The sequence below is a fragment of the Esox lucius genome, chromosome 20 (assembly GCF_011004845.1).
Source record: "Esox lucius isolate fEsoLuc1 chromosome 20, fEsoLuc1.pri, whole genome shotgun sequence".
NCBI lineage: Eukaryota > Metazoa > Chordata > Actinopteri > Esociformes > Esocidae > Esox > Esox lucius.
This window is the reverse complement of record NC_047588.1, coordinates 38,609,312-38,636,776: the sequence shown is the minus strand read 5'-3', so window position 1 is coordinate 38,636,776 and position 27,465 is coordinate 38,609,312. Positions and strand designations below refer to the sequence as shown.

General features: G+C 44.2%; 1 protein-coding gene across 18 annotated transcripts in view; it reads right to left on the bottom strand.

Moving 5' to 3' along the window:
* Positions 1–27,465, bottom strand: part of stxbp5l (syntaxin binding protein 5-like) — a 179,310-nt gene that overhangs the window by 22,788 nt on the left and 129,057 nt on the right. For 11 of the 18 annotated variants that reach the window (XM_020041280.3, XM_029115649.2, XM_029115648.2 and 8 more), the window contains exons 8-20: positions 26,276–26,399; positions 21,804–21,879; positions 20,204–20,364; positions 15,348–15,420; positions 13,669–13,816; positions 13,460–13,527; positions 13,252–13,292; positions 12,819–13,033; positions 12,454–12,605; positions 11,998–12,111; positions 9,138–9,289; positions 5,623–5,691; positions 3,966–4,031 (exon numbers count right to left, since the gene is read on the bottom strand). In XM_020041280.3, the coding sequence (XP_019896839.3) occupies positions 3,966–4,031; positions 5,623–5,691; positions 9,138–9,289; positions 11,998–12,111; positions 12,454–12,605; positions 12,819–13,033; positions 13,252–13,292; positions 13,460–13,527; positions 13,669–13,816; positions 15,348–15,420; positions 20,204–20,364; positions 21,804–21,879; positions 26,276–26,399 (1,459 nt within the window). The remainder of the gene's footprint in view (positions 1–3,965; positions 4,032–5,622; positions 5,692–9,137; positions 9,290–11,997; positions 12,112–12,453; positions 12,606–12,818; positions 13,034–13,251; positions 13,293–13,459; positions 13,528–13,668; positions 13,817–15,347; positions 15,421–20,203; positions 20,365–21,803; positions 21,880–26,275; positions 26,400–27,465) is intronic. The other 7 variants (XM_029115651.2, XM_029115656.2, XM_029115657.2 and 4 more) reach the window with 3 other exon arrangements.

Sequence of the window (27,465 nt, the reverse complement as noted above, 5' to 3'; positions counted from 1 at the left end):
GGGTGAAAACAGGGCCAGCCGGGGCCATCTGCTGCCTGGTAGATAACCAATGACAGACAGACAGGAAGAAAAGGACCCACTATCACCCTGCTTCATCCTGGACACGGTCCTTATCTGCCTTTCATCTGTCCATCTCCTTCCTATCTTTTGCCTTTTACATTCCACCTTGGTTTCTCCGTCCATACTTGTATATTTACACTGTATATCAACATCTACGTCACTCTTCCATCAGTCTAACCTGTCTCACATTATGTTAACCCTTTCTCTCTCCCTGTCTCTAACCTATCCCTCTCTGTCTGTAACTTGTCCCTCTCACTAACCAGTCTCTCTCGGTCTCTCTCCAACCTGTCTCTCTTTTTAAACTGTCTCTAACCTCTCTCTCTCTCTTATCTCTCTCTCTCTCTTATCTCTCTCTCTCTCTCTTATCTCTCTCTCTCTCTCTTATCTCTCTTATCTCTCTCTCTCTCTTATCTCTCTCTCTCTCTTATCTCTCTCTTATCTCTCTCTCGTATCTCTCTCTCTCTTATCTCTCTCTAACCTCAATCACTCGGTAAACTGTCTCTCTCTAACCTCTCTCTCTCTCCAAACTGTTTTTCTCCACCTGTCTCTCCAACATGTCTATCTTTCTCTTCCTGTCTCTCTGCAACCTGTCCGTCTTTTTTCACCAGACTGTCTACTATGTCTTTCTTACTAACCTGTCTCTTCATCAATCTTTATCTACCTCCTAAATCCTTCTGTCTCTCTGCTGCGTTTCATCTCAGAAAAGATGATAACTGATAGGACCAGATAAACAATGGGCTTATTCTGCTTTAATCAGTTGAGCCATGCACACTGTGGTTCATTCTAATTTTATAACACCTCCACCAGTGCTTTAGAAATAATAAACCGCTATGGTCCAGTGTGCTTTTCTCATATGTTCTCTATGTCTAAGATAATATAGACTGGTAACTCATGTAGGACTAAGACCATATAGACCGGTAGCTAAAGTAGGTCTAAGACCATACAGACTGGTAACTGATGTAGGTCTAAGATCATATAGACTGGTAACTAATGTAGTTAGGAGATTATATAGACTGGTAACTAATGTACATATGAGCTCATATAGACTGGTAACCAAAGTAGGTCTAAGACGATATAGACTTGTAACTAATGTAGGTTTAAGATAATATAGACTGGTAGCTAAAGTAGGCCTAAGACCATATTGACTGGTAACTAAAGTAGGTCTAAGACCATATAGACTGGTAACTGATGTAGGTCTAAGATTGCATAGACTGATAACTGATGTAGATATGAGATCATATAGATGGGTTTCTAATGTATGTCTAAGACCATATAGACTGGTAACTAACGTAGGGTTAAGGTCATATAGACTGCTAACTAATGTAGTTATGACATCATTTAGACTGGTAACTAATGTAGGTCTAAGATCATATAGACTGGTAATTAATGTAGGTCTACGATCATATAGACTGGTAATTAATGTAGGTCTAAGATCATATAGACTGGTAATTAATGTAGGTCTAAGATCATATAGACTGGTAATTAATGTAGGTCTACGATCATATAGACTGGTAACTAATGTAGGTCTAAGATCATACACACTGTTAACTAACGTAAGTCTAAGACCATATAGACAGGCCATTAACCAGTGTAGGTCTAAATAATGATCTGTAACCCACTGCCTTTAGAGAAGGACAACCAGTAGAGCTTAAATATTGTGGACCTAACCAGTGCAATTCAGCATTTGTCTTCACTGTTTTATACCAATAAAGCCCTTTAAACTGAATACAAAATTAGAGCGGGGGGGTCAAGGGGTGGAAGACAGAGGGAACAAGAGGGGGAGCTAGAAAGCAAGGCCTTGCATGACTAGATCTGTTACTGGTTGTAGTCCCTCAGAACAGAAGCCTTGTTCATCCATAATGTAAACACATTATGGATGATGGTAAATTGGTTTTCCAAATGCTTTGACTTCATCTCCACACAGGTACAAAAACAATATTAAAGACTCATGAAATATTCACAACATGCCTAGGCTTCATACTCTTCTTTGGTGAGATTTCTGAATAAAGAGAACTAAGATGACATCAGGAAAATCACATGACCCCTGGGCTATTCATGCAAGGGAGAGAAACGTTTCATCAGAATGGCCAGGCTTTCATCCTCCTTTCCTCCCCAGAACAACACACAAAGCGTTTCAAATTATTCACACTCCACTGACAATCTTTGAGAGTTCAAGTGCATTCTTTCTCCCTGAGGAAGGAGATGTTGGTTAAATAGCCTGTCTGATTGAGTGCATGCAAATGGACCACATCTCCTCCTTCTCGTTCGGAAGAACACAGGTTGCGTGTCCGGCACAGAGAGGATCACGCGTGACGCTCACGACAAGAAAGTCAAACAGGCCACGGAAACAACTGCTCTTTTTTTACATCTCTGTCCACCCCTTTCCGTAACCTCCAAATAAAGCTTTCATGTCTCGGGTCTGGTAGGAATTTCTCCGTTGGCTCGGTATAGCAAAGAAAGCATGATTCACATCCAGAGCAAATATGTAGACAGAAAAGGACATTTGTCTGAAAGTTTTATAGAATTTGATGTACAGGGAGGACCGGTGACTTCAAAGCCATTTCAGGCTTCAGGAATTGACGCAGGCAGACTCACCAATCAGAGACACCCTTATATCCAGCACGATGCCAAGCCACATAGAAAGCACTGAGCAGATGGAGACCGGGGAACAGCGGATCCTCTAGCATGGCTGTCATTGTATTCCCATCAGACACACGCGCGGTCACACACACGGATGCACGCACACACACACGAGCGCACGCGCAAACACACACAGGCTTGTACACACGTTCCTATCTCACGTCGGCTTTTTGATACCCCAAAGCATTACCCAAATGAGAGAACATGGGAACCCTGACAAAAAAGGCAATTTGCTTCCCAGTTCACTGCAGGTGTCCCTGAACAGGCGTCTCTGAACAGGCGTCTCTGAACAGGCGTCTCTGAACAGGCGTATCTGAACAGGCGTCTCTGAACAGGCGTCTTGATATCACTGCACAGCCAGAAGTGACTCAGTCAAAACAAACGGCAAACACTAGTACAATAGCAGTATTTCACCTCTCGCTCTCAGCCCTCTCTCTCTCCCCTCTCTCTCTTTCAATCCAGCCAGACATTATGAGCTGCAGGGTACCACTCTATGTTTGCTTTAGTGGGCTTTCCTTCTCTTTCAGTGGGATGAAATTCTAATATCGAACCCTCGCCCGTTCTCAGGGCTCAGACACAGCTGGGACACTGAGCGGAGAGCAGGAAAAGGGCAGTGGAAGAAACCTAAATTGAAGTTGTTCTACCACACGCCCAGATGTGTGTACCCTCATGCACACATAGAGCTGTGTGAAAGCCAACTCTCTGATCTGAGATCAGTCTGAATCATCTCGACCAAACTCACTAACCGACTCATTCACTTTAACATCCATCTAACCGCCCTGTAGGCCATCGCTCTCTTTCTCTCTCTCTCTCTCTCTCACTCTCTCTGTATATCCTCCCCTCACTATGTCCCCTCTCTCTCAGTTCTGTATATCCCCTCTGTCTCACTTTCTATCTCCTCACTGACTGCGTTAATACATGATCAGCGGGCCTAAACGGCACCGGCATGCACTGAAGACGCTTTGAATCACTACAGAAACGTGCACAGGGTCACAAACTAATCGCTGTTCAACAACATCAGGGATGCCCATTAAAAACGCTAATGATGTAGCAAGAAGGCTAACACTTTGACAGTCGTCGCCCTCTGTGTTAATGCTGATTGGATGAACTATACGTGACCCCGAGGGCAGGACTTCGCTGAACCCTGCGGCCCCGACGGACCTTCAGCGCTGATCACGTGACCTCTACCTGTGAAGTGTCATGGGTTGGGATTGTGTACGTGTGTGTGCGTGTGCATGTGTGTGTATGTGTGTTTGAGGCGTTACCTGAAGTGGGTGACTTGGTTCTCTCCATGTCAATGGACACCTGGTTGTCGGAGAGTTCCGTAAGGCCTGTCGCAGCGGATTTCAAGAGGAACGGGAGGAGGAAACCGAGCAGAGAAAAAAACCTGTCAGTCATGGTGTTGCCAAGAAAACACGATGATACAACATACAGGGGTCCGGCACTGTGACAACGTACGTTGCCATGGGATACAAGATACAGCCGTCAGCTCTGTGACAGCGTCTGTTGCCATGGTTATGTAGACCATTCTGATTCTGAAGCAACACGCAAGATTCAATACACGGGAGGACCATTTACCACACACCACAGCACAGTTTAATTCTTGGTTCTGATTGTCCACCGGGGTGTCATCAGTTTCAGGAAGCGGAAGGTACATTGGAAAGCGCCAAGGTGTTTTCACCTCTACGGTGGTCCACACAGACCGAAATGGACTCACTGTGGTGGTGGGGAATAATGTCTGTCTGTTAATCCGCGTCCACGTTCAGGATCAGCCTGGGTTACCGTCCGCCTGCACGGCTGTGGACACCATGGGATGTGACGTGAGGCCGCCGCTACAAAGGTATGGCCCGCTAATCAAACTGACGCCTTGTTTTACCAGCCAGGGATGACCGGCTGTCTTATTCAGCGGCGAGCTGGAGAGGAGTCGTATCTGACGGATCCAAAACCGAGTCCTGGTATTTGTCAATCAGTGTGGCGTACCTGAATTCTAAGGTCATGACAATACAGAGGTTGAAAACCTATGCAGCAGAGGCCTCATTCAACAGACAGACACACGAGTAGTAAGGAACGGACAAGGCCTCGTCACCGGACCGTTCAGTTGACCTCTACAGATGTCTAGAGAGCAGAAATCTCAAGTGAAAATGTCTTGACATTCCACCTGCCGCACTGGACCGCCTCAGGGTCCTCGTTGCAATCCTAATAAATGTGGCTGCGATTCAAAGCTATTTCTATCTGGTGAGTCGCATTTCATGTATTCAGAGTACCCTGTTCTAGCTGAGTAACTTTGCTGAGCCACAACTCACAACTCCAGAGTTTAAATTAATTTTTGACTTAATTAGAGGTACAAAAGCCTGAAATGTTTGGATTGAGGTAATTACTCAAATTAATTGGTTGCTCTCAAATAGCAGAAGGTGAGTAAAATGCAATTTTGATTAAATGCCTCATGCAGAGGAGAATAATTAAATAAAAGATTTCTCAGCTATGAAAAGTGCACATGATATGTAAATGATGGTGTATGTTTAATGATTGAGAGTTTAATTGCTTAAATCTCTTTGTGTCATCACATCGTATGATGTGCCTTGGCTTTTTGACAACCAGTAATTCCATGAACGAGGCCCACCCGACCCTTGGCAAATGGACATACTATATTGAGATGAATGGAACATTTTGGATTTTAGATATTAGATCTGTCCAATAATGACATAGGTTTTAATGGTAATACGTTCTGTGATTAGATAATGGCCTTCCCTCTGATTCTAGAGACCCTGAGCTCTGTCCCTGTCATTCCAGTCATCTCTCCAGTACGTCCCCTCGCCACCCTCCCATTGCCCACCCGATCCCCCTCGCCCGCTTGGTCCCTCTTTCCCTCGCACCCCTGTCAACCCGCCCCGGTCTCCTCGCCTCGAGGGAGGCGCGACTTACTCTGATAGGACGTACGGATCCTTTTCTTTGAATCTGAATAAAAGTGAGACAGGCCGCGCATGCAAAAGTCTGCAGGCAGGCCATCATGCCCACACCAGCAGCCACACCAAATGGGAGGTGGGGGGAGAGAGAGAGAGAAGAACACAAAGGCCCAGAGTGAAAAATAAAGTCAAGGCAAGCGGCAACCCAGTTAGTGTATTGAGGGGAAAACGGACAGGAGGAAATCCACTCAGAACAGCAACTGGTCCTGCATATCACAAAATGAAATCTGTTTGTGTACCTTTAAAAAAGTAAAGAGAAACCCACTAATACAGAACCAAATTGAAAAGGACAAACCTGGTCCATCCAGAGTACATTCGGTAATATTTAAGAGACTTTAAGAGATGGATGTGAATGTATAATTGCATTTCTGTTGAATGCATCGTTTATCAATTAAATATTACCACAATCTATTTAAGTTAGATGAAAACACAGTATATATATCACATATATATATATATATATCACATATATACAGTATATGTGGTGGGGACAACAGCTAAAGGATGTTTCAGATAAGCAGCGTGAATAGATTTAAGCTAGCCATTTACCACTAAAGAAGAGAGTACAATTCTGGGATGAGAGAATTCCTTTCTTCTCAGGCTGATTTATTCCAACTAAGACTACGCTGTGAGATTTCAATGAAGAAGAGGAGGCTGTGTGAAGCGTCCCGTCACTTTATGAAAGTGCTCTCACAGTACGAAATGAAAAGAGGGGTTCAAAGAGTGACCCCCTTCTTACCTCAACCTCTGAAAAGTCCTGAACACCAGTTAAGATTCTTCAGGTATACTTGTGGGAGTTTTACTAGATGAAAAGCCTTTCTAAGACCGTGTGGAGGTTTGAAAAACGTTGAAAACCTTGTCCTTCTGAAAATAATTCAAGGGTGATGCTTATTGATGTTATCCAATTGTTTAATGTTTTTTTTTTCTTCTAATTCAATAGTGGATTTCATGTTTTTCCTCAGGAAAGGGAGCAAAGTAAGGTTAGTGAATTTGCATTCATTCTTGTTCATATCCGTTCTTGCAGGCACGTGCAGAGGTGTGTGTGTGTGTGTGTGTTTGTGTGTGTTGGGAGGACAGGACTGGGAGGACCAATGTGGCCACTGTCACTAACTCCAGTCCAAATGAGTAGCCATCAGGAGTAACCCTCAGAGAGGACTCTGTGGCCCCTATAAACCAGCAATCTAGTGGTCAAGCAGGGCTGAACACAGAGAGAACAGAGGACAACATGCACATAATGGAATGGAGCCTCAAACATGCACATCACACAGCAGTTTGGACACAGTTGGATGTGTGTGTGTGTGTGTGTGTGTCTGCGGAGACAAAAAGGTCAGGAAGAGGTCAGGATGTATGTTTCACAGGGAGTATTTACTGTATGTGTTCTAGAGGGACAGAGAAGGAAACAGACAGTGTTTATGTAGGTGTTGTAGAGGGACAGAGAAGGAAACAGACAGTGTTAATGTAGGTGTTGTAGAGGGACAGAGAAGGAAACAGACAGTGTTAATGTAGGTGTTGTAGAGGGACAGAGAAGGAAACAGTGTTTATGTAGGTGTTGTAGAGGGACAGAGAAGGAAACAGACAGTGTTTATGTAGGTGTTGTAGAGGGACAGAGAAGGAAACAGACAGTGTTTATGTATGAGTTGTAGAGGGACAGAGAAGGAAACAGTGTTTATGTAGGTGTTGTAGAGGGACAGAGAAGGAAACAGACAGTGTTAATGTAGGTGTTGTAGAGGGACAGAGAAGGAAACAGACAGTGTTTATGTATGAGTTGTAGAGGGACAGAGAAGGAAACAGACAGTGTTAATGTAGGTGTTGTAGAGGGACAGAGAAGGAAACAGACAGTGTTAATGTAGGTGTTGTAGAGGGACAGAGAAGGAAACAGACAGTGTTTATGTATGTGTTGTAGAGGGACAGAGAAGGAAACAGACAGTGTTAATGTATGTGTTGTAGAGGGACAGAGAAGGAAACAGACAGTGTTTATGTATGTGTTGTAGAGGGACAGAGAAGGAAACAGACAGTGTTTATGTATGTGTTGTAGAGGGACAGAGAAGGAAACAGACAGTGTTAATGTAGGTGTTGTAGAGGGACAGAGAAGGAAACAGACAGTGTTTATGTAGGTGTTGTAGAGGGACAGAGAAGGAAACAGACAGTGTTAATGTATGTGTTGTAGAGGGACAGGGAAGGAAACAGTGTTTATGTAGGTGTTGTAGAGGGACAGAGAAGGAAACAGACAGTGTTTATGTATGAGTTGTAGAGGGACAGAGAAGGAAACAGTGTTAATGTAGGTGTTGTAGAGGGACAGAGAAGGAAACAGTGTTTATGTAGGTGTTGTAGAGGGACAGAGAGGTCAGGAAAGAGACCGGAAAGACAGCTAAGATAAGTTGGAGAAAGAGAGAGAGAATGAAAAATGAGTTCATGAGAGATGCCAGGAAGAGAAAAGTTTTGTCAAATATATCAGAGAGACAGAGAAAAACAGTGATAGAGAGAGACAGAGTGACAAAGAGAAAGAGAGATAAAGACAGAGATATATTGAGAATTGGTGTGTGAACATAATTTATGAGTGTATATGTTTCCGTGTTTGCATGTTGGAGCGTGTTTCAGGAACATATTGTGTTTCCCAACCTGAGGTGGACTGCCTGTTCCTGTGTGGGGAGTGTGTGTTAGAAACATGGCGTGTGTGTCTCAGGAACATGGTGTGTGTGTGTGTCTCAGGAACACCTTGTGTGTGTGTGTATGTGTGTCTCAGGAACATGGGGTGTCTGTGTGTGTGTATGTGTGTCTCAGGAACACCTTGTGTGTGTGTCTCAGGAACATGGTGTGAGTGTGTCTCAGGAACACTGTGTGTGTGTGTGTCTCAGGAACACTGTGTGTGTGTGTGTGTCTCAGGAACACTGTGTGTGTGTGTGTCTCAGGAACATGGTGTGTGTGTGTGTGTGTGTCTCAGGTACTCTGTGTGTGTGTCTCAGGAACATGGTGTGTGTGTGTGTGTCTCAGGAACACTGTGTGTGTGTGTGTGTGTCTCAGGAACACTGTGTGTGTGTGTGTCTCAGGAACACTGTGTGTGTGTGTGTGTGTGTGTCTCAGGAACACTGTGTGTGTGTGTGTGTGTCTCAGGAACATGGTGTGTGTGTGTGTCTCAGGTACTCTGTGTGTGTGTGTGTGTGTGTGTGTGTGTCTCAGGTACTCTGTGTGTGTGTGTGTCTCAGGAACATGGTGTGTGTGTGTCTCAGGAACACTGTGTGTGTGTGTGTGTGTCTCAGGAACACTGTGTGTGTGTGTGTGTCTCAGGTACTCTGTGTGTGTGTGTGTGTCTCAGGAACATGGTGTGTGTGTGTGTGTGTGTGTCTCAGGAACACTGTGTGTGTGTCTCAGGTACTCTGTGTGTGTGTGTGTCTCAGGTACTCTGTGTGTGTGTGTGTGTGTCTCAGGTACTCTGTGTGTGTGTGTGTCTCAGGAACTCGGTGGGTTTTTCTCTACCTGAGGTGGACTGCCTGTTCCTGCGCGGGGAGCGTGTGAGACGTTGATAGGGGTCAGCGGCCCCGTACAGATCCAGAGTGCTCACACACATCAGGATGGTCTTCTGAAGGTAGTCCACTACCGCTACACCATTACAGTTCCCAAATGCTAGGCTGACACCCACACACAGACATGCACACACACACACACGCACAGAGAGAGAGGGGGAGGAGATAGTGAGAGCATGCGCCACTTCCTAGAACCTGAGAAGCATCTTCCATTACACATACATTATCAATCTTTCATCACGCATACATTATCAATCTTCCACTACACATACATTATCAATCTTTCATCACACATACATTATCAATCTTCCACTACACATACATTATCAATCTTCCGCTACACATACATTATCAATCTTCCGCTACACATACATTATCAATCTTCCGCTACACATACATTATCAATCTTCCATTACACATACATTATCAATCTTCCAATACACATACATTATCATGAGATCATGTGGAATCTACCCACCCTGGAAAACTGGGAATATTTTAATGTACTCCGTGTATACTGAAATTATTTAAATATTCCATGAAAATAAACGGGCAAGCCCCACCCCCGCCCCCACCACAATATTCTGTTACCAAGCACAGACCACACTGAGAAGTGAGGTGACTAGAATCCAGATATTACAATACCGCTCAACAGTTAACATGATGGAAATTTGGCAGGAATATTTAGAATATAACATCATCAGTAATAAAACGGTGGGTGCTTCTATATTCCACACATGTATAATATGTGTATTAGTATGCAGATGTGAATTGGTGTCTGTTTTGCATATCAAAAGTCCCCCTGAGCCTCTCGAGGAGTGGGCTCGTGACTCTGCCATTATCAACAGGAACTGCAAATTGAACGCTTTTGTTCCTCACTCAAGACTTTCTTTTTCAACTTTTTTTGGAAAGGAAAGAAAAAGGTGCAGTGGTCTCTTAATTTTATCAGGAGCTGTATAATACATTTATAGGTCAAAAATACATTATAAAATAAAATATAAAATACAACATTTTAACTACAAGAACAATCGACATTAAGATAAACAATCACAATGAACAATAAAAATGACATTTATCAAACATTTACATTTCCTTATAAGCTTAAGGCTTCTTCGCAAGGCACTCGATGCCTGGGGTGCATAACATGCAAAAGCAGTTCTCTCTGACTATGAGTGAGCCTGTGTTACCTCAAGGACTTGTTTGTCTATAAATGGGGTGTTTCCAGATTACGCCTGAGGTAAAATAACGTGGATGTTCTCGCAGTACATTCTTGTATACCAAAGTTATACTAACGTTAACTAATGTCTCAGTGTCAGGGAGTCCCGGCTAACTGGAGGGCATAAAAGACAAGTTTGGACCAGTAATAACAATCAATATTGCATGACACACTGCACAGAGAGCTATCAATACTGAAGCCGATGACGAATCAAAAGCATTACAGTTAGAAACAACTTCCAACATACCACCTGTATAGATATCTGTGAGATGACTGCATGTATTTCAACCTGAAAAACTACTTCTAAACGGAGCAAGAAACAACCAAATACAACAAAATCGACCTTGAGAAACCATGTTACTGGCTTGTTACAGGAAATAAATCGGGATGTATTTGACAGGTACTGCCTGTGTTAGATTGGATTGTTTGACTGTGTGCCAGTGGCAGTGTCCTTCTTCAATCCCCCACAGTCTGTTCCACTGACCTCTTTACCACATCCATTCTAACATATTCCCTATGTGTTCGGAGTCTAGACCTAGAATTGCCTGGAGAGGATGCAGAGTACAAACAGAAGAGATGACTCTAACCCACTTGGGTTTCAATAGCTTTTCGGGACCAAGGCGAATGACCTTTCCCGTGCATTCCGCCAGTGCGGTAGCTACTCATTTGAGAAAGAGAGAGCTGTGTATTTATTGGCTTTTCATACCAACTCTCCCATTCAGTGCAGAAGTTTGAAATGGCCTTGAGGCCGGGTATTGATTAACTGTTAAGAAGCCGGGGTTTCAGACCGCCTCCCCCCTCTTCAAAATGCTGCTCCTTCCCCAGACAACCAACACGATCAAGCCACTGACTTTCCACATTTTAAACAGTTTTCTTAATCAAATCTCACTGACAACAACTCTCTGTGTCAACCTTCTTTCCAGAGGTAGAACCGCACATATTTTACCTTGCCAGCTTTGAGATACGATCTGGCAACCTTTCGGTTAGTGGTCAGATGCTTTCACCGCTGGGATACCTGCACCAGACAGGGAAAGCACTGACATGCATTTATCCATTCTGTGTTCCATGTCTTGTGTCAAGAGCTTCTTCAGTGTTTCTCGGTTGACCACCTGCTTTCAGCGACATTGTCAATTATCCTCCTACATTTAGAGTTCAGTGAATTAAGTAACTAGCTAGCCATTACATGTCCGATGTTGAGAGCTAGTCGTAAATTGTTGTCGCCAATGAGTAGTCCTAGTTGGCTAGGCAAACGAGCTGTCTCACAAAATCTTTTAGCCATACTCTCCCAAAGTCTAATCACTTCTACTAACATTAGGTAGCTGTCATCACAAATGAGCACGTAGAATTTTCCAGCCGAGCTAGGTGGCTAAGGCCATTCAAAGATGCTAACGTCCTTCATACGTGTAAAGTACATGCACTGGACCGAAAACAATTTCAAGAGAAGGCATTTGCCTAAGTGCGTCCACTCTACTAGTGGACGCACATTTGAAGGAAAGAAAAACAAATAAAGCCTCCCTCAACTCGGCAACACCCCTACTCCTTGGGCCAATCAAGAACCGGCACGGGTGCCCACGGAAACAGGTGATGGATCACTCACAGGCCGTAGGCAGAGTTGATGTCCAGGCTGGTGATCTGCTGCGGTGGACACACCAGCTGCACCACCAACTCCGCTTGGTACCCCGGGGGCATCCGCAGGGCACGGCTCTTCACCCTGACGCACCGAGACGCAGGGCGAGGAAGAGGAGGGAGAGATAAAAGGAGGGAGAGGTGCACTTTGGCAATATGTACATTGTCACATCATGCCAGTAAAATGTTTTTAACTGAGTTGAGATGAAGCGAGACGGATAGAAAGAGAAGGAGAGGGATGGTGGGCAGGACAGGGGGTGGGGGGGGACGGTCGTGGAGAGACTGAGAGAGAGAGGACTGTTAAGAGCGGGGGGGAGGCGGAGAGTTAATATAAACAGGGTGGGGGGCGTGTATGGGTGTACTTGTATTGATCAGTCCTCTGTGATGTTATTGTTCAGAACAACCTGCGACCCTCTGGGAGACTCACCTGAGACCGGGGACACTGTCTGGCGTAGCGCTGCCAGGGCTGCCAGGCTGCAGGGGTGAGTGGGAGCTGGGGTCCGAGAAGCACGGGTTGTTCTCGTTCTCAGACGGGGAAACGGCGTCATCTGAGTCAAACTGCAGACGCACCTCTAGCGACTGTTGGATGCACAGAAACATATTAGCTCTGACAGCTTGAGCAAACACACACACAAACAAACACACACACATTCCCGTTCAGCCTCCTCCCCTCAGGGTCCCCAGACGTTTCAGACATTAGAGCCCAGAACTCTCGCATCTCATTCGGCAAGCCGACGTGTTACCGGTTCCCTCTACATTGACCCGGACGTTCCAGTCCTCATGTCCACTCACCGCTATCTGCGTGTTGGCGTCGTGCTTGCTGAAGCGGTACAGGATGACGTGGGCAGAGATGCCCACCACGCAGAACAACCGGCTGTGTGGGCACCAGCTGACCATCTGGACGGCGTAGGGGTCCTCGTCCAGCACCTCCGTCGTCCGCCCCTCCCCGGCCTTGGGCTTCTCGAACACCTTGGACGTCTTCAGCTTGTAAAGCATCTGGAGCGTAACTGGTCAGACAACGACAGCGTGTGTATCATCTGAGTGGCTCCCTGTTCCCTTGGTAGCACACTATTTCTGCCCACTTCACATAGGAAGTAGGGTGAATGGAATCAGTGCCACACTACTAGTGGCAAAATATGGAATTGGACATGACATGCGCTGCGCTTGTCGGGGAGTATGGATGACATTCAGCGTGGGTAAGGGTGTAGGGGTGAGGAGAACTTACTGGCGGAGGCGTCCCAGAACTTTACGGTTCCGTCCGCATGTCTGCAGAAAACAGGGGCAGAGAACAGGGACACAGAAAAAGGGTGACCGGCTCGTTCAATTCCCGGTACTCTAGCAGAACAGCCAAGACACGTTAATCAATGGTCAAAGCCACGGGGGCGCCGCTGAAACCTTCATTACTTTCTGTCCTTTATTACTTCCTGACTCACCCAGTCACAATGATCTCTGGGTAGGTCTGTGAGCCCAAGGTCCAGGTGCCGCCACTTACTGGCCACTCCTGTCGTGAACAAATGACAGTTGGTCACTAACTGAACGAAGACGGCAGGCCGTGACCCAGAAAGTTCCCGGACGAGGATTTGGATTTTTTTTACCCGCCTTAGCCACCTTTGCTTTGGGCTACTTATGACTTCTGAGATACCTTGTGGCTGTAGCCGGTCTTCTTCTGCTTGGCTCCTATGGAGTAGAGGATGGGGATGATGTCAGGAGGGCACTGGGCGAAGTAGGCCGTGCAGGTGACAGGGGACTCGTGGATGTCCATGGGGTAGGGGTTCTCAAAGATGGGGAAACTGCAAGGGGAGACGGGCTGATTTATTATATGACTTATAATATGACTTGTGACACAGAGGTCACATGATGTGGTTGCCTTTGAAATGCGATGACTTCAGAAGTGACAGGTGCAGATGCCATGGGTGTTATTACAACAGCAGTAACAGCCCATATCATATCAAAATGTTGTTCTGTTTTCTAAAATGTAATTTCGTGAAGTCAAGGTATCAGTGTGTCATCGCCATTTAAATGTATTTTATAAATGTATTATTTATTATTATCTATTTTTGGAACATTTATTTGGCATATTTCTGCATTTTTTAATACTGTCCCAATTTAGATAATTTTATATAAACATTATTTAAAATACTTAAATGTTAATAAAACATATATTATGTTGATGATAAATACATTAAATTAAACAAGTTTGCCATCTATAAAATGTTAATTGAAAAAGAAATACAATTGGAAACAAATTAGCAAACCACTTATGACACTGATTAAGTTGGTCCTAACAGTTATTTGTCAAATTAGTGTATATTATCAGCATAGTAATCATATAAACACAGACTACTAAAGTGAGGGCTAGCTGAGATGTCTGGGGCCTCTTCCTGTTTCTGAAGGGTATGATGGTCACATGTTTGACTGTGCACAGCTGTCACAGATGTGACTGTGTGAAGAGTATGGTGGTCAAAGATGTGACCATGTGAAGAGTATTATGGTGGTAATAGGTATGATCAGTGTGAAGAGTACGGTGTTCATTGATGTGAGGAATAGTATGGTGGTTATAGATGTGAAGAGTAGTATGGTCGTCATTGATGTAAAGAGTAGTATGGTGGTCATAGATGTGAAGAGTAGTATGGTGGTCATAGATGTGAAGAGTAGTATGGTGGTCATAGATGTGACGTGTAGTATGGTGGTCATGGGTGTGAAGAGTAATATGGTGGTCAAATGGACTTTGTTTGTGTCTATTTGTGTGTTTGTGTGTCTACAGTACTGGTTCTCAACTCTGAACTTTCTACTCTACCTGGTAGTCACTTGCATTCACTTGGTGACCCAGGTCTTAATCAGTTCCTGATTGGATTGTTGGAATGACAACCAGCAGTACTTGGTGTCCTGAGGCCCTGAGGCTGAGAACCTTGGCTGTACAGTGAGTAGATATATATATTGTATTCTCTCTGTTATAAACCCTGGACACTATGCAGGCCTGTTCTGGTTGTGATGTGGTGTTATTCCTTCTGGTCACTTCCAACAGGGTCTCTGGTGTTGACACTTAGACAGCTGGGAGAATGTGGAATAATTTCCAGTCATGATAGGAGGTGACAGTCTGGTCCCTTCTGGTTCACAGCAAGACACCTCACTGCTGTTGTGTGTGTGTGTGTGTGTGTGTGTGTGTGTGTGTGTGGGTGTGTGTGTGTGTGTGTGTGTGTGAGTGTGTGTGGGTGTGTGTGTGTGGGTGTGTGTGTGTGTGTGTGTGTGTGTGTGGGGGGGGGGGTGTGTGTGTGGGTGTGTGTGTGTGTGTGTGTGTGGGTGTGGGTGTGAAACACATACTTGCTCTGTGTTAGATCCACCACAATGAAGTCCTTTTCTAAAAGCACCACCACTGCATAGGGATCCTGGACCTCTGTAGACCGTGACATAAATACACACGCATGCACACACGCGCGCACACACACACACACACACACACCCACACACGAGATACATTTAAAAAAACGAGAAGGGAATACTACATGTGCAGCATGCAGGCTAAAATTCTATTCAGTTTAATTATATACAGAATAACAATATAATTCCAGGGGTAACAGTGTGACAGAGGAGTGTATGTGTGTGTCTGAGTAAAGTGTGTGGGGGTTTGTGTCATTTAAGGTCTCAGAGAGGCCGTTATTACCATCACAACCTGGACTGCTCTCATACTAATTAACATGAAAGAGAGAAAGAATGATGGATGGGAGGAAGTGAATGGAGCAGGGAGGGTGAGAGAGTGAGGGAGGGTGAGAGAGAGAGAGAGTGAGAGAGGGTGAGAGTGAGAGGGGGAGAGCAAGAGAGGAAGAAGTGTGACACAGACAGATACAGTCATTTGAAATAGTAAATACACCCACTTCGCACTAATTTATTCACTGCAATGAATGAATGTGCAACAAAAAAATCCCTAAATGTAATAACTAGTGTTTGGCAGGAATAACTCCATGTAGCAGTGTCTTGTAACTGTCTATTAGTCTCTTACATTAGCTAACAACTAGGCATTTGTCTTGCTAGGTTGGACAAAAACTTTGATGCTAAATCTAGTTTTTAGTATGCATGATTGTTTATATTTTTAAGCCAAAAAATATAAAGCACTTTTAATTGCCCCAAGTATGGAATATGTTATCCAAATAAATTGCTGAGCCATATCCATTTGGTTGCTAATGTTAGGTAGCTACTTACTATTTTGAGAGCTGGCCATTGAGTCCCTCTGGCCTAGAACGTCTTTTCCAGTTAATTTTTGAAATGTAAAAAAACTTCTCCAGCACCCCAGGAGTTATGAGGGGGGCAAAATCTGGATGATCAACCACACATCTTGGAACGAGTTCTGCTTCAAGGACTGGGTCATTCATGGTCCGCAGTACTGGAATTAATAGTTCCTATTCGTTGCAACGAAAGCATTCCTTTTGGGTTGGCATTAGATTGGATGATCCACAGCTACACCACCATCCTCCGGACATTCTGGGCGAGGTTTGACGATTAACTGGTTCACCATCCTCAACTGCTGTTCGAGCCTCTAGTTCGGTCAATTCATCCTCTATGTATTCTGGTTCGAACAAGTAAGGTTCTATGCCCCAGAAAAAGCCTTCTTCATGGTCGTATTTATGTATTTTCCTTTGTCTCTCAAAAAATAAACTTTGACTGTCCTTTGGTGAATATCAACAATGCAACAGGTAACTTCCTTCCTAGCTAGCAAATACTACCTTTTGTTTACTGTGACGTAGACACCTCTTCCTGAAAGAGCACACGGATTGATGCAATTGTGAACAAAACTGACCGGTGAACACAGGAAGAACCCGTTTATTTGAAATGACACATATACACCCACCTAAAGGATTATTAGGAACACCTGTTAAATTTCTCCTTAATGCAATTATCTAATCAACCAATCACATGGCAGTTGCTTCAATGCATTTAGGGGTGTGGTCCTAGTCAAGACAACCTCCTGAACTCCAAACTGAAAGTCAGAATGGGAAAGAAAGGTGATTTAAGCAATTGTGAGTGTGGCATGGTTGTTGGTGCCAGACGGGCCGGTCTGAGTATTTCACAATCTGTTCAGTTACTGGGATTTTCATGCACAACCATTTCCAGGGTTTACAAAGAATGGTGTGAAAAGGGAAAAAGTCCTGTGGGCGAAAATGCCTTGTTGATGCTAGAGGTCAGAGGAGAATGGGCCGACTGATTCAAGCTGATAGAAGAACAACTTTGACTGAAATAACCACTTGTTACAACCGAGGTATGCAGCAAAGCATTTGTGAAGCCACAACACGCACAACCTTGAGGCGGATGGGCTACAACAGCAGAAGCCCCCGGGTACCACTAATCTCCACTACAAATAGGAAAAAGAGGCTACAATTTGCACGAGCTCACCAAAATTGGACAGTTGAAGACTGAAAGAATGTTGCCTGGTCTGATGAGTCTCGATTTATGTTGAGACATTCAGATGGTAGAGTCAGAATTTGGCGTAAACAGAATGAGAAAATGGATCCATCATGCCTTGTTACCACTGTGCAGGCTGGTGGTGGTGGTGTAATGGTGTGGGGGATGATTTCTTGGCACACTTTAGGCCCCTTAGTGCCAATTGGGCATGGTTTAAATGCCACGGCCTACCTGAGCATTGTTTCTGACCATGTCCATCCCTTTATGACCACCATGTACCCATCCTCTGATGGCTCCTTCCAGCAGGATAATGTACCATGTCACAAAGCTTGAATCATTTCTAATTGGTTTCTTGAACATGACAATGAGTTCACTGTACTGAAATGGCCCCCATTGTCACCAGATCTCAACCCAATATTGCATCTTTGGGATGTGGTGGAACGGGAGCTTCGTGCCCTGGATGTGCATCCCACAAATCTCCATCAACTGCAAGATGCTGTCCTATCAATATGGGCCAACATTTCTAAAGAATGCTTTCAGCACCTTGTTGAATCAATGCCACGTAGTATTAAGGCAGTTCTGAAGGCAAAAGGGGGTCAAACACAGTATTAGTATGGTGTTCCTAATAATCCTTTAGGTGAGTGTATATCGTGAAAGTTACAACTTTTTTCAACCTGGTCTCAGGAACCTACGTAGACTATTTTATGAAAATCCATGGCACCCGATTTGTGACGTTACGTTAGGTTACATTACAATACGCCACCAAAGCGTATGATACATTACAAAATTATTACACGTAACATATCTTACGAACGCTATTACAACGTATCAAATGTTACGAGAGCGTATCAAATATGTTATAAAAGCATTTTATCGTCAACGTTACATTAACGTTAGGCATCACAGCACTGGGGTTAGGGTTAAGGTTAGATCTCACAGCACCGGGGTTATGGTTATGGTTAAGGTTTGGGCTACAGTTAGGAAACAAAAAAGGTTAGGGTTAAGGTTAGATCTCACAGCACCGGGGTTATGGTTATGGTTAAGGTTTGGGCTACAGTTAGGAAATAAAAAAAAGTTAGGTTAAGGTTTGGTTAGGGTTATGTCTTACAGCTCTGGGGCTCAGGTTAGGGTTTGGGTTACGGTTAGGTATCACAGCACTGGGGTTATGGTTTGGGTTAGGATTACAAAGAAAATCACTTCAGACATATTTATGTTGTGACAACACCACTTGGCAAAATGGGTTACAGGTTCCTCACTGGAGCAGTGGGTAGAGTGCCTGTCTAGGATCCAGAAGGTTGCTGGTATGAACCAATGTTACTGCTTTTTTTTCTCTCCATTCCGACTCTAATGTTATTTTACTGCACGTAATATATCTTACGAAAATCTCTTGCCTAAAATGTAGGTAAACATTTTTTTTTTTGAGGGAATACAACATAGTCATATTATTTGAATTAAACAACACCACTAGTTTTAGTTTGGAGTGTTTTGGAGTCGTTTTCTTTCCGCTTGCAATGCTGCTTTGTTGTAATGGGACGCACAGCTTCCCTTTCATGAATTTGGACGATGCTAAGAATGCTAATTAAAGCGGGGGACAGGGCTGAATAACGGATGGTTGGAAAAAGTGACTCTATGTCCATTCCAGACTAACTTTTGGTAAGTGATTTTTTGGATGAAAATTATTTTAAGACAAACTATCCCTTTAATAGGATTGAAATGGATTGAGATCTTCACTTTGACTCAGTCATTCCATAGCCATTAATTTCTCCATTTTGAGCCATTCTGTTTTTGCATTTCTTGGGAGTCTTGGATCATCGGCCTCGAAGATGGCTTCACATTCTCTACAATATCTCATGTACAAATTCTTGGTTGATTCAGTTATGGAAAGTTGGCCAGGCTCATTAGTTTGTATGAGGTGCTTCTGTCCAAAGGTAGTGTTTTGTTTTCGCAGAAGGTAGTGTTTTTTTTCCTCCATTTTGAGCCATTTTGTTTTTGCTTTGCTTGGGAGTCTTGGATCATCGGCCTCGAAGATGGCCTCACATTCTCCTCAATATCTCACATGCAAATTCTTGGTTGATTCCGTTAGCAAGTTGATTCAGTTGGCAAGTTGTCCTGGCTCTATAGTTGGTATGAGGTGCTTCGGTCCAAAGGTAGTGTTTTGTTTTTCGCCAAAGATGGCATCTGTCATTGCGGCCAAACAACTCAACTTTAGACTCATCTGTTAAGAGATCACTGTTACCCAGGGGTTCTTAGATCATTTTATGGTGAATTTGGTCCTATTCAGATTGCTAGTGGTCTGATTTTTTTTTTATTCAGAGATGATCCATTGTACCATGGAATGATGTTCTTTGAATTTCTTGGAAATTACTTTTGTAACCCTTGCCAGACTCATGGGCATCAGTAATCTTTCTGAAGGGCTTTAGATAGGTCTTTTGATCTTGGAATGATGTGTCACCACACTCCCTTTTGGTTAAGACGAAACCATACTAACCCTTTTCTAATCTTTATGGAGGGCTGAACCCTCCCAGGTTACTCTGAAATTATTTAATTAGTATTATTTAATTTGCATCTGCTTTGGTGCACCTCATATACGAATATCAGCCATCTTATGTGAAGGTATGTACTTACTTTTTCACCTGACTGTAGATAGTAAGGAGGACAGGACAGATAGTTAGAAAGAGAGAGAGAGAGAGAGAAAGAGAGAGGTAAGGAGGGAGGGAGTGACAAGAGGTAGCCCCCCCCCTCTTAAAGCCTATTGGTCCCCTCGCCTGCGCCCCTCGACTCACCGTTGGAGTACGGGGTGTCACAGAGCACCAGGAACTCTACAATGGGGTGGTCCATCTCCAGGACAGTGATGGCCTTGCCGTGCATGATGGTCAGGGTTGGCCTCCGTCCGCCAGCCTTGTCGTAGGACAGACCTCCCGAGAAGATGATGAAGGGCTCGCTGCTGTGAAAGCATACAGGGTCTTCAGGACTGGCATGGCGCAGTGCTGAAATGGTACTTTACAATGCCAAAACAAATTGGCAACAGGATTGCCACCGAGACCCTAACCATCCCACGGCATGGACACACATGCTGATTTTCTTGAGAAACAAAATGGCCGGAGGTACTGGTGGATCAGTTGAACATACCGTTTTGGTGTTTTGAGTTGTTTGGGAATGTCAAATTGTTTTGCACTGATACACTGCTCTACTGCATGTCTATCATTTGTAAATGCTATTTTGGAGGGCGTTGCTGAGCACAGTGCTAACCCAGCTGCAGTGACTATCGGGTGGGATGGCAAACATTCTGGGACACAGCGTGTGCCTCTGCCAATAAAATTAAATTAAAATGTGGAGATTGTGTCATTGTTTCATCAAGGTCTCTCACAGCAAGTTGCTTAGAGGTAGATTTATCAATGGAGGGCACAATGTGAACAGAAACCGCGGTGCATTCTTGAGAGTAAATTGGGCTTTAGCTCAAAACCATGACCTTAGCTAAAACTTCCAACCCCTCCCTAAAAACATGAAAAGAGTCAACTCAGTTTGGTTCACAGTTTGCTGGGAAATGTTCCTCCATTAAATCCCTCCAGTGATTCCTGGTTGTTGCCAACTAAGCATGTAATTCTCCCCTCAGCATTACAAAGCGCGGTCACACTGAGATAGTCAATCAACGTGGGTGTCTCAGGCTCGGTAGTTGACTGACTTGTGCTTCCCACGCTCCTCGAAGAGGGCCCTTTTATATTCATCTCCACACAACCAGAAATATATGATTACAAGCCTCAACGGTAATTCACAAACCATTAAAGGAAAGAATAGGATAATAAGGAAAACAGACATACATTGAAAACAGACAACAAAGAGCCTCAAACAGAGGAATTGTGCTTCAGAGCTTTCTCTCATGTCTGGATGAATGAAAAACTTCTTTAAATGTTTTTAATTATTTTCTGATGTGATAGGCCTGAGTCACCCAATGCTATTCTTTCTGGAGTTGTTTCATGTAGTTCCACTTTTGAAATGAGTAGCTTGGGTCTACGACCGTAACCCTGGTTCTCTGAGAGTAGGATGCACACACTAAGACTATCTCGACAATATCGGGTACCCAAGGGAGTGAAGGCTTATTTCCACCCCTGGTGTATCCCATGGGGAACTAGCGAAACAAATACTATGCAAAGGCCTATCCACATGTTCTCAAAACAGTTTTCTGGCAAAAGCAGAAACATATGAAACCTGGCAAAGGTGTTTGCAATACAAGGACAACCCAAGTTCGGTATAATATCACGGGACTGGTCACAGGCAGCTTAGTGTAGTCCAGTTGTCTAGGTGTGTGTTGTTGAAGCACAACAGTCGAACAACAGCTCTTTCGGCAAATAAATAAAATAAATAAGGAAGGAAGACATTATTTACCTGTTCCTAGATGTCTTGTATTCCACCTTGAGTATGGGCTTGCATGACTCTTTCCTTCCATCCTTCAGTATCTTCCCTGTGGCAGACAGGTGAAGAGGCGGCCATATTAGGTACAGGTGATATTTCTAAAGTGAGCTAATCATTTACATTTTTCTCCATCTGTAAAACGAGTACATTTTTTAAAATATATATATATATATATATATATATATATATATATATATATATATAAATATATATAAATGTCATTTAAAAATAAATGTATGGAACTAAATTAAATTTACTAACAGATTTCTGGCAGTGAACCTTCACAGTCGTATGAACATGTGGTTGCTCAACAGTTTTTGACTTTTTCCCATCAATGCCTCTGCCTGTCTCTAATTCCCATCCTCTCCTTTAAACAACTGCGATAAGCAAGCTTGCAAGTAGAGTGCAGTAGAATAATTAATGTTGATGATTTATTTAATCATGTTAATGTGGACTTAAGGAGAGAAATGGACGTGACTTAATTCGAGGTGTACCTGTTCTCAACTTGTGTAAGGCACCATTTTGAATGTTAAAATCCTTTTACTGTACCATCTCAAAGATGACTAAAATTGCCCTTCTACCTGGTATTCAACTGCACTAATATGGTATACCTTAATTAGAAGTGAATGAAAACCAGAAAAGGGCTCTGGCCCAGCATGAATGGAGTTGAACAGCCCAAGCGACATGGTTATCCTGTCAAAACAACTCTCATCCTTCCTATTGTACAAAGCCGAGACAGTCAATAAGCCCACACCTGACCAGAAAAAACAACCTGGAAATAATCCACTCCAAGCACAGCAGGGCGGATCTACACTGAGTCCTAACCCCATTTTTAGCTTTTAACAGACACCTTACCAGTAAGCCAAAAACCGCCTTTATCCACACGAGGGACCAACATAAGGTCAAATTGTCCTTGTTGTACTGTTTATATGAGTACTTTCAGTCCCCACCAGATTAGTAAAATGTGAACACACACAGACAGTCATTTAACAGTGACTTGGCCTCTCTGCTCCAGATTCATGAGTCATTCCCAGAGCGGTCTTCTCTGTGTATCAGACTGGAGACACTCTGCCAAAGGCCTCTTCCATTAGGGAGGTCATGGGGTCAAACTGTGACACCCACGCACAGCACTCCATCACAGCCCAGAGGAGCCAAGGCCGTGGCGGAGACAGAGAGTTTCCTCGTGGCAATCAGAACCAATCAGACGGTATTCAGCAGACACCTAAACGGAGAACACTTCTCTTTCTGTCCTTGGCGATAATAGCTCCATGCTTAAAAACACCGGTGACATGCATCTGTGGTAACAGAAACGTCTTGAGGAACACGCTGGGCAGTTTTGTTCAGTTTGAGGAGGCAGGTGAATGGCAGAGCGTACACACTTGAATACAATAGTGTTCTATTACTGTGAGACCTTATTTGCATTTTGTCTTTTGGCATCATGTGTCATTGATAGATCAGCTTTGGTTTCTTTTCAGTTTGAAACAGACAGGATGTAGGCTAGGCAGAGAAAGATCAAGCCTAGTCAGGGACTAAAAAATTATTCCTGTAATCTAACCCGGGTTCACGTTTTTTCAGACCTACTTTTTTTTCTTTTCAGCAGGTGCATTGTTTATCAGCACATTGTACTCTCCCATTGTTATTAGATTAACTTTTGCTCGGGTGTCCAGCTTTATATTCAGCAATGTTCCAATCCTGGGCAATGAGAGCTGTCCATTTGTTTGCCTGCAGTGGTTTGTTTTTATTGGGGGTTTTTTTGGACCCAATTTCCACAGCTCTCAATGAACATGGAAATATCATAATCTTCAAGGCAGGTTATCTGCTTCTGTCATATTAATGCATTTCTGCTATGTTTTCCCTGGTTTAAATCAAAGCTGTTTCTCCCCTTGCACTTTGACAGGTTTTTCACCCCCACATGCTGGGCCCCGTTTCACCCTGTATTTCACCTCCACAACAAAAGCAGCCAGTTACGTATTTATTCCGTTTTGTATTGTTGTCGCCCATGGGTGCCACCTCCCAAACGCACTATCAATTATAGAGCTGTCGCACACAGTGGCGGACTGGCCATCTGGTGCACTGGGAGAATTCCTGGCGGGCCGGTCAAATTGTAAGTCGGTGGACCTGATGACATGAATGGATAAATAAAGAGAATGTATTCCAACCCTTGCCCATTCCCCACTATATACACACGCACACACACACGCAGACATGAAAAGTGAATTTCATTTACAACCCAAATGTAAAAATAAATAACCGACATCCATAAAACGTGCCTCTTCACTAGTACAGTAACTATGGAGACAGGGATGGCGCTACACCAGGCCCAGGCCCAGGTCAAACACCAGCAGAAGGTGACAGCATCCCGTTGGGAATTGTGAGCCTACTAGGAATAGTGTGCCGACTACCAGCAATAGGAAAAATCAGTACAACCAAAGTAATGGGAAAAAAAAGTCAGTATCAGTATTGGACTTTAGCCAGAGTCGTCCCCATAGCCAAGGAACCAATTAACCTGTCTGTAACACCGGGGTGAGGAGGAGAGGCACGTCCCCATGTCCTCTCCTGCTCTTGCGCCCTTGGCTATAGCTATTAGCTAGCTAGTTACCATGATGCCTGCCAGACAATTGATTAAAGTAGCGATCACACAATGCACCAGCCAGTCATAGTCATTTCAAGTCCTGTTGGTAAACGTGTGTTTAATGTCAATATAATTGAACTTGTGTTCTCAGAGGTTATTACATTCCTGCCATTTGTTTAGGATTTCGGATGGAATTTTCTGCATTACTGAACTGTTTTGAGTGTTGGGCTTCAGCATTATACGTTTTGTGTCTGTTTACATTCAGGCTTCTTATTCAACAGGTCAATGTTTCCTTGATGCACTGCTAGTAACATAAATTTGTCCCTGATTCAGCTCGGTGACCTTTTATTACTTAAGAACGGATGGATGCGGATGTGAGCTGCTGAGAGAAAGTTCTTTTCAAATGAGGTAGCCAGAACACACTGTATATGTCTTTTAATTTCCCTGGTTCACCCTGCTATTAATTGTAGTTAGTGCCTTCAAGTACTGTGTGACCTAGCGGTTAGCACTGACCACTCCTTGGACAGAATAAAGTTATTCATTCCTTTCGACTACTAAGGTTAGTAGCAGGGTGATACCATTTGAATACGCTACATTGAATCATGTTGGAAGCTGCTGCTGGTGGATACATGTGTGTGTGTGTGTGTGTGTGTGTGTGTTTATGGTGGGGTAATTGGGGTGGTAGGCTGGTTTTGGGTCATTGCCCAGGGCCAGTTTTTTTGTTCCCAGGTCTTCCCCTGCAAACATTACATTTGTGACGACAGTGTTTGGTCAAACCCCTACCACCCAAACCAACAGCCACCCCCCCCCCCCCGATCCTAGTGCCATACAGTTTTAACTCACCTTATGCAGCTTTCTCTAACGGTGTGTTGCAAAAATGATCTGGTCTCTTGTTATGGATGACTGCATATTGTCAAGAACGCACGACTGCACTTGCAGTCAGATCTGTGACAAACACGCCAATTGATTTACACAGCGTCTGCACACAGCCCCCGAAAGACGTCTCTCCTACACTTCTCTTTTGGAGTACAATGGATTGGAGTACAATGGATTGGAAAAAGTCCAAACAGTAGACTGAAAAATGGGATGTTTGTATTGGCGAAGCATAGGATTGAATGCACACGCAAATCCACATGCCCTTAAAGCAGCAATTCACCTTCAGCGGTGCGTGATGAAAAATGATGGCTGTGGTTTGGAGGAAACGTAATTGTTACTTCACTCAACAACTTTGTTAATTCAACACATAATTGTAAGGTAATCGAGTGAAATCGTTTGCTCAACATGAGGTCACTGGTTGTAATTTCTGAGGCAGCAAGGTTATGGACAAACAAATCTGCCATTGCGCCCTGGTGCATGACACTAAACTCAAACTGCTCTCGTAAGATGCCCTGGAGAAGTCCCTAAATGACATAACTGCAAAGGCAAATATGAGTTCATAATTGTTACCCAACAAGCTTCTTTCATATTCAGCTCACTTCTAGTAAAGCTTGCGGAGTGAACCAACGTCCCGCACATCAGCTACATCTCCTGTTCATCAGTTGTCCACCCAAATCACCTATTGGCTCATGCAACACAGAGAGTCCAATAATATGTGCCCAAGTGAAAATCTCTGATAACTGAATGTACAGTACTTCTTAGGCTACTTGTGTACATTTTGTGATTATCTATCGGGGAAATAAGTGCTGCTATAGCACACCAGCTGGGCCACCCAGACCAAAAACGACACGGCAGTTGGGTTACGGACCGGTTCTCGCAGGAGGGGGTAGAGGGCCGGAAACGCCAGCCGGTACTGGACAAGAGCCGGGTGGACCGATCGGTTCCGTGGAATGGCACTGGGTACAGGAGTTACAGTGAGAACGCGTGCTGGCCTCACCGTGCGGATAGGTGACCTGGATGGGCCTGCTTGTGTTTCTCAGGTTCCACACAGTCAGGCTGCCGTCCGAGTGGCTGCACATGAACTGCTTCCCCTCGTGGTGCCAACTCACAGAATGGATAGCCTGGGGGGGGGGGGGGGGGGGGGGGTGAGGAGGGAGAGAGTGAGAGACAAAGGCAGACAGAAAGAGAGAGATAGGTAGACACAGAGAGTGATAGAGAGCAAAGAAGACACCAAATTCCAGAACGCCCTTTATAACGTGGAAGGATGCAATGTAGTTGCAGAACCCCGGTCCCCAGTACGACATCAACCTGACACAGTGCTGCCCCTCAGCTACCCTGATGATGAATGAGACATGACTAGAGCAGCGCTGATTGAAGCGGTGAGCTGGATCGATACCACTTCACACGGATAACTGGATGGTAAGGTGGAGAGGCGGGGAAGTGGAGGAAGAGATGAAGCAGGGGATGTGAACGGGTGTAGAAATTATGTGGAAGAAATCAATACTCCAATAGGTTTAGCTCAGGAACATGTGAATCTTATGTTGTTGCTTTACACATTTACACACACACACACACACGCACGCATACACACACGCACACATATAATGATATAACAACTCAGAGGAACATTAAAGTTATGTGATGTTTGATGACAGGTTTTTATTGTATTCATTACAATTTATATGAACCGAAGTCTGCTTTCTGTTAAGACACGTTTAGATGTTGTAATGGAAGTCTGTGAAATTAGTCAGAAACGGCTTGAGTGGAAGCAAGTTAATCGGAAATGCACTGATTAAAAAGTAGATGTGTTGGAGGCGAGCTCATCTTCAAGCCTTTGAAATTGGGTTTGCTTTTATTCCCAGAGAGCGAGTGAAAGAAACGGAAAATATAAAGCGAACGCTGACGCATCTGCCTCTTTTGTGATGAGAGTCGGCTCAGAATGGCGCGTGATGTACCGGTGTTCCAAACACCGCTATTTATCCGCCCGTTCCTCTCTTTTCCCCGACCTCGCCTCCGAGCGTCACACAAAGAATTATGAGTCATGGCAGAGTGAGAGCTCCTTTGTCCAAAGCGCTCCGGCTTTTGTCTGAGCTGCCGTGCTGCGCGATGCTTCTACCGTGTCACGTTTTAAACTGTCTTTGATACAGAGGCACCGGAGATGGCGCAGCGTATCTCTGGGTAATTAGC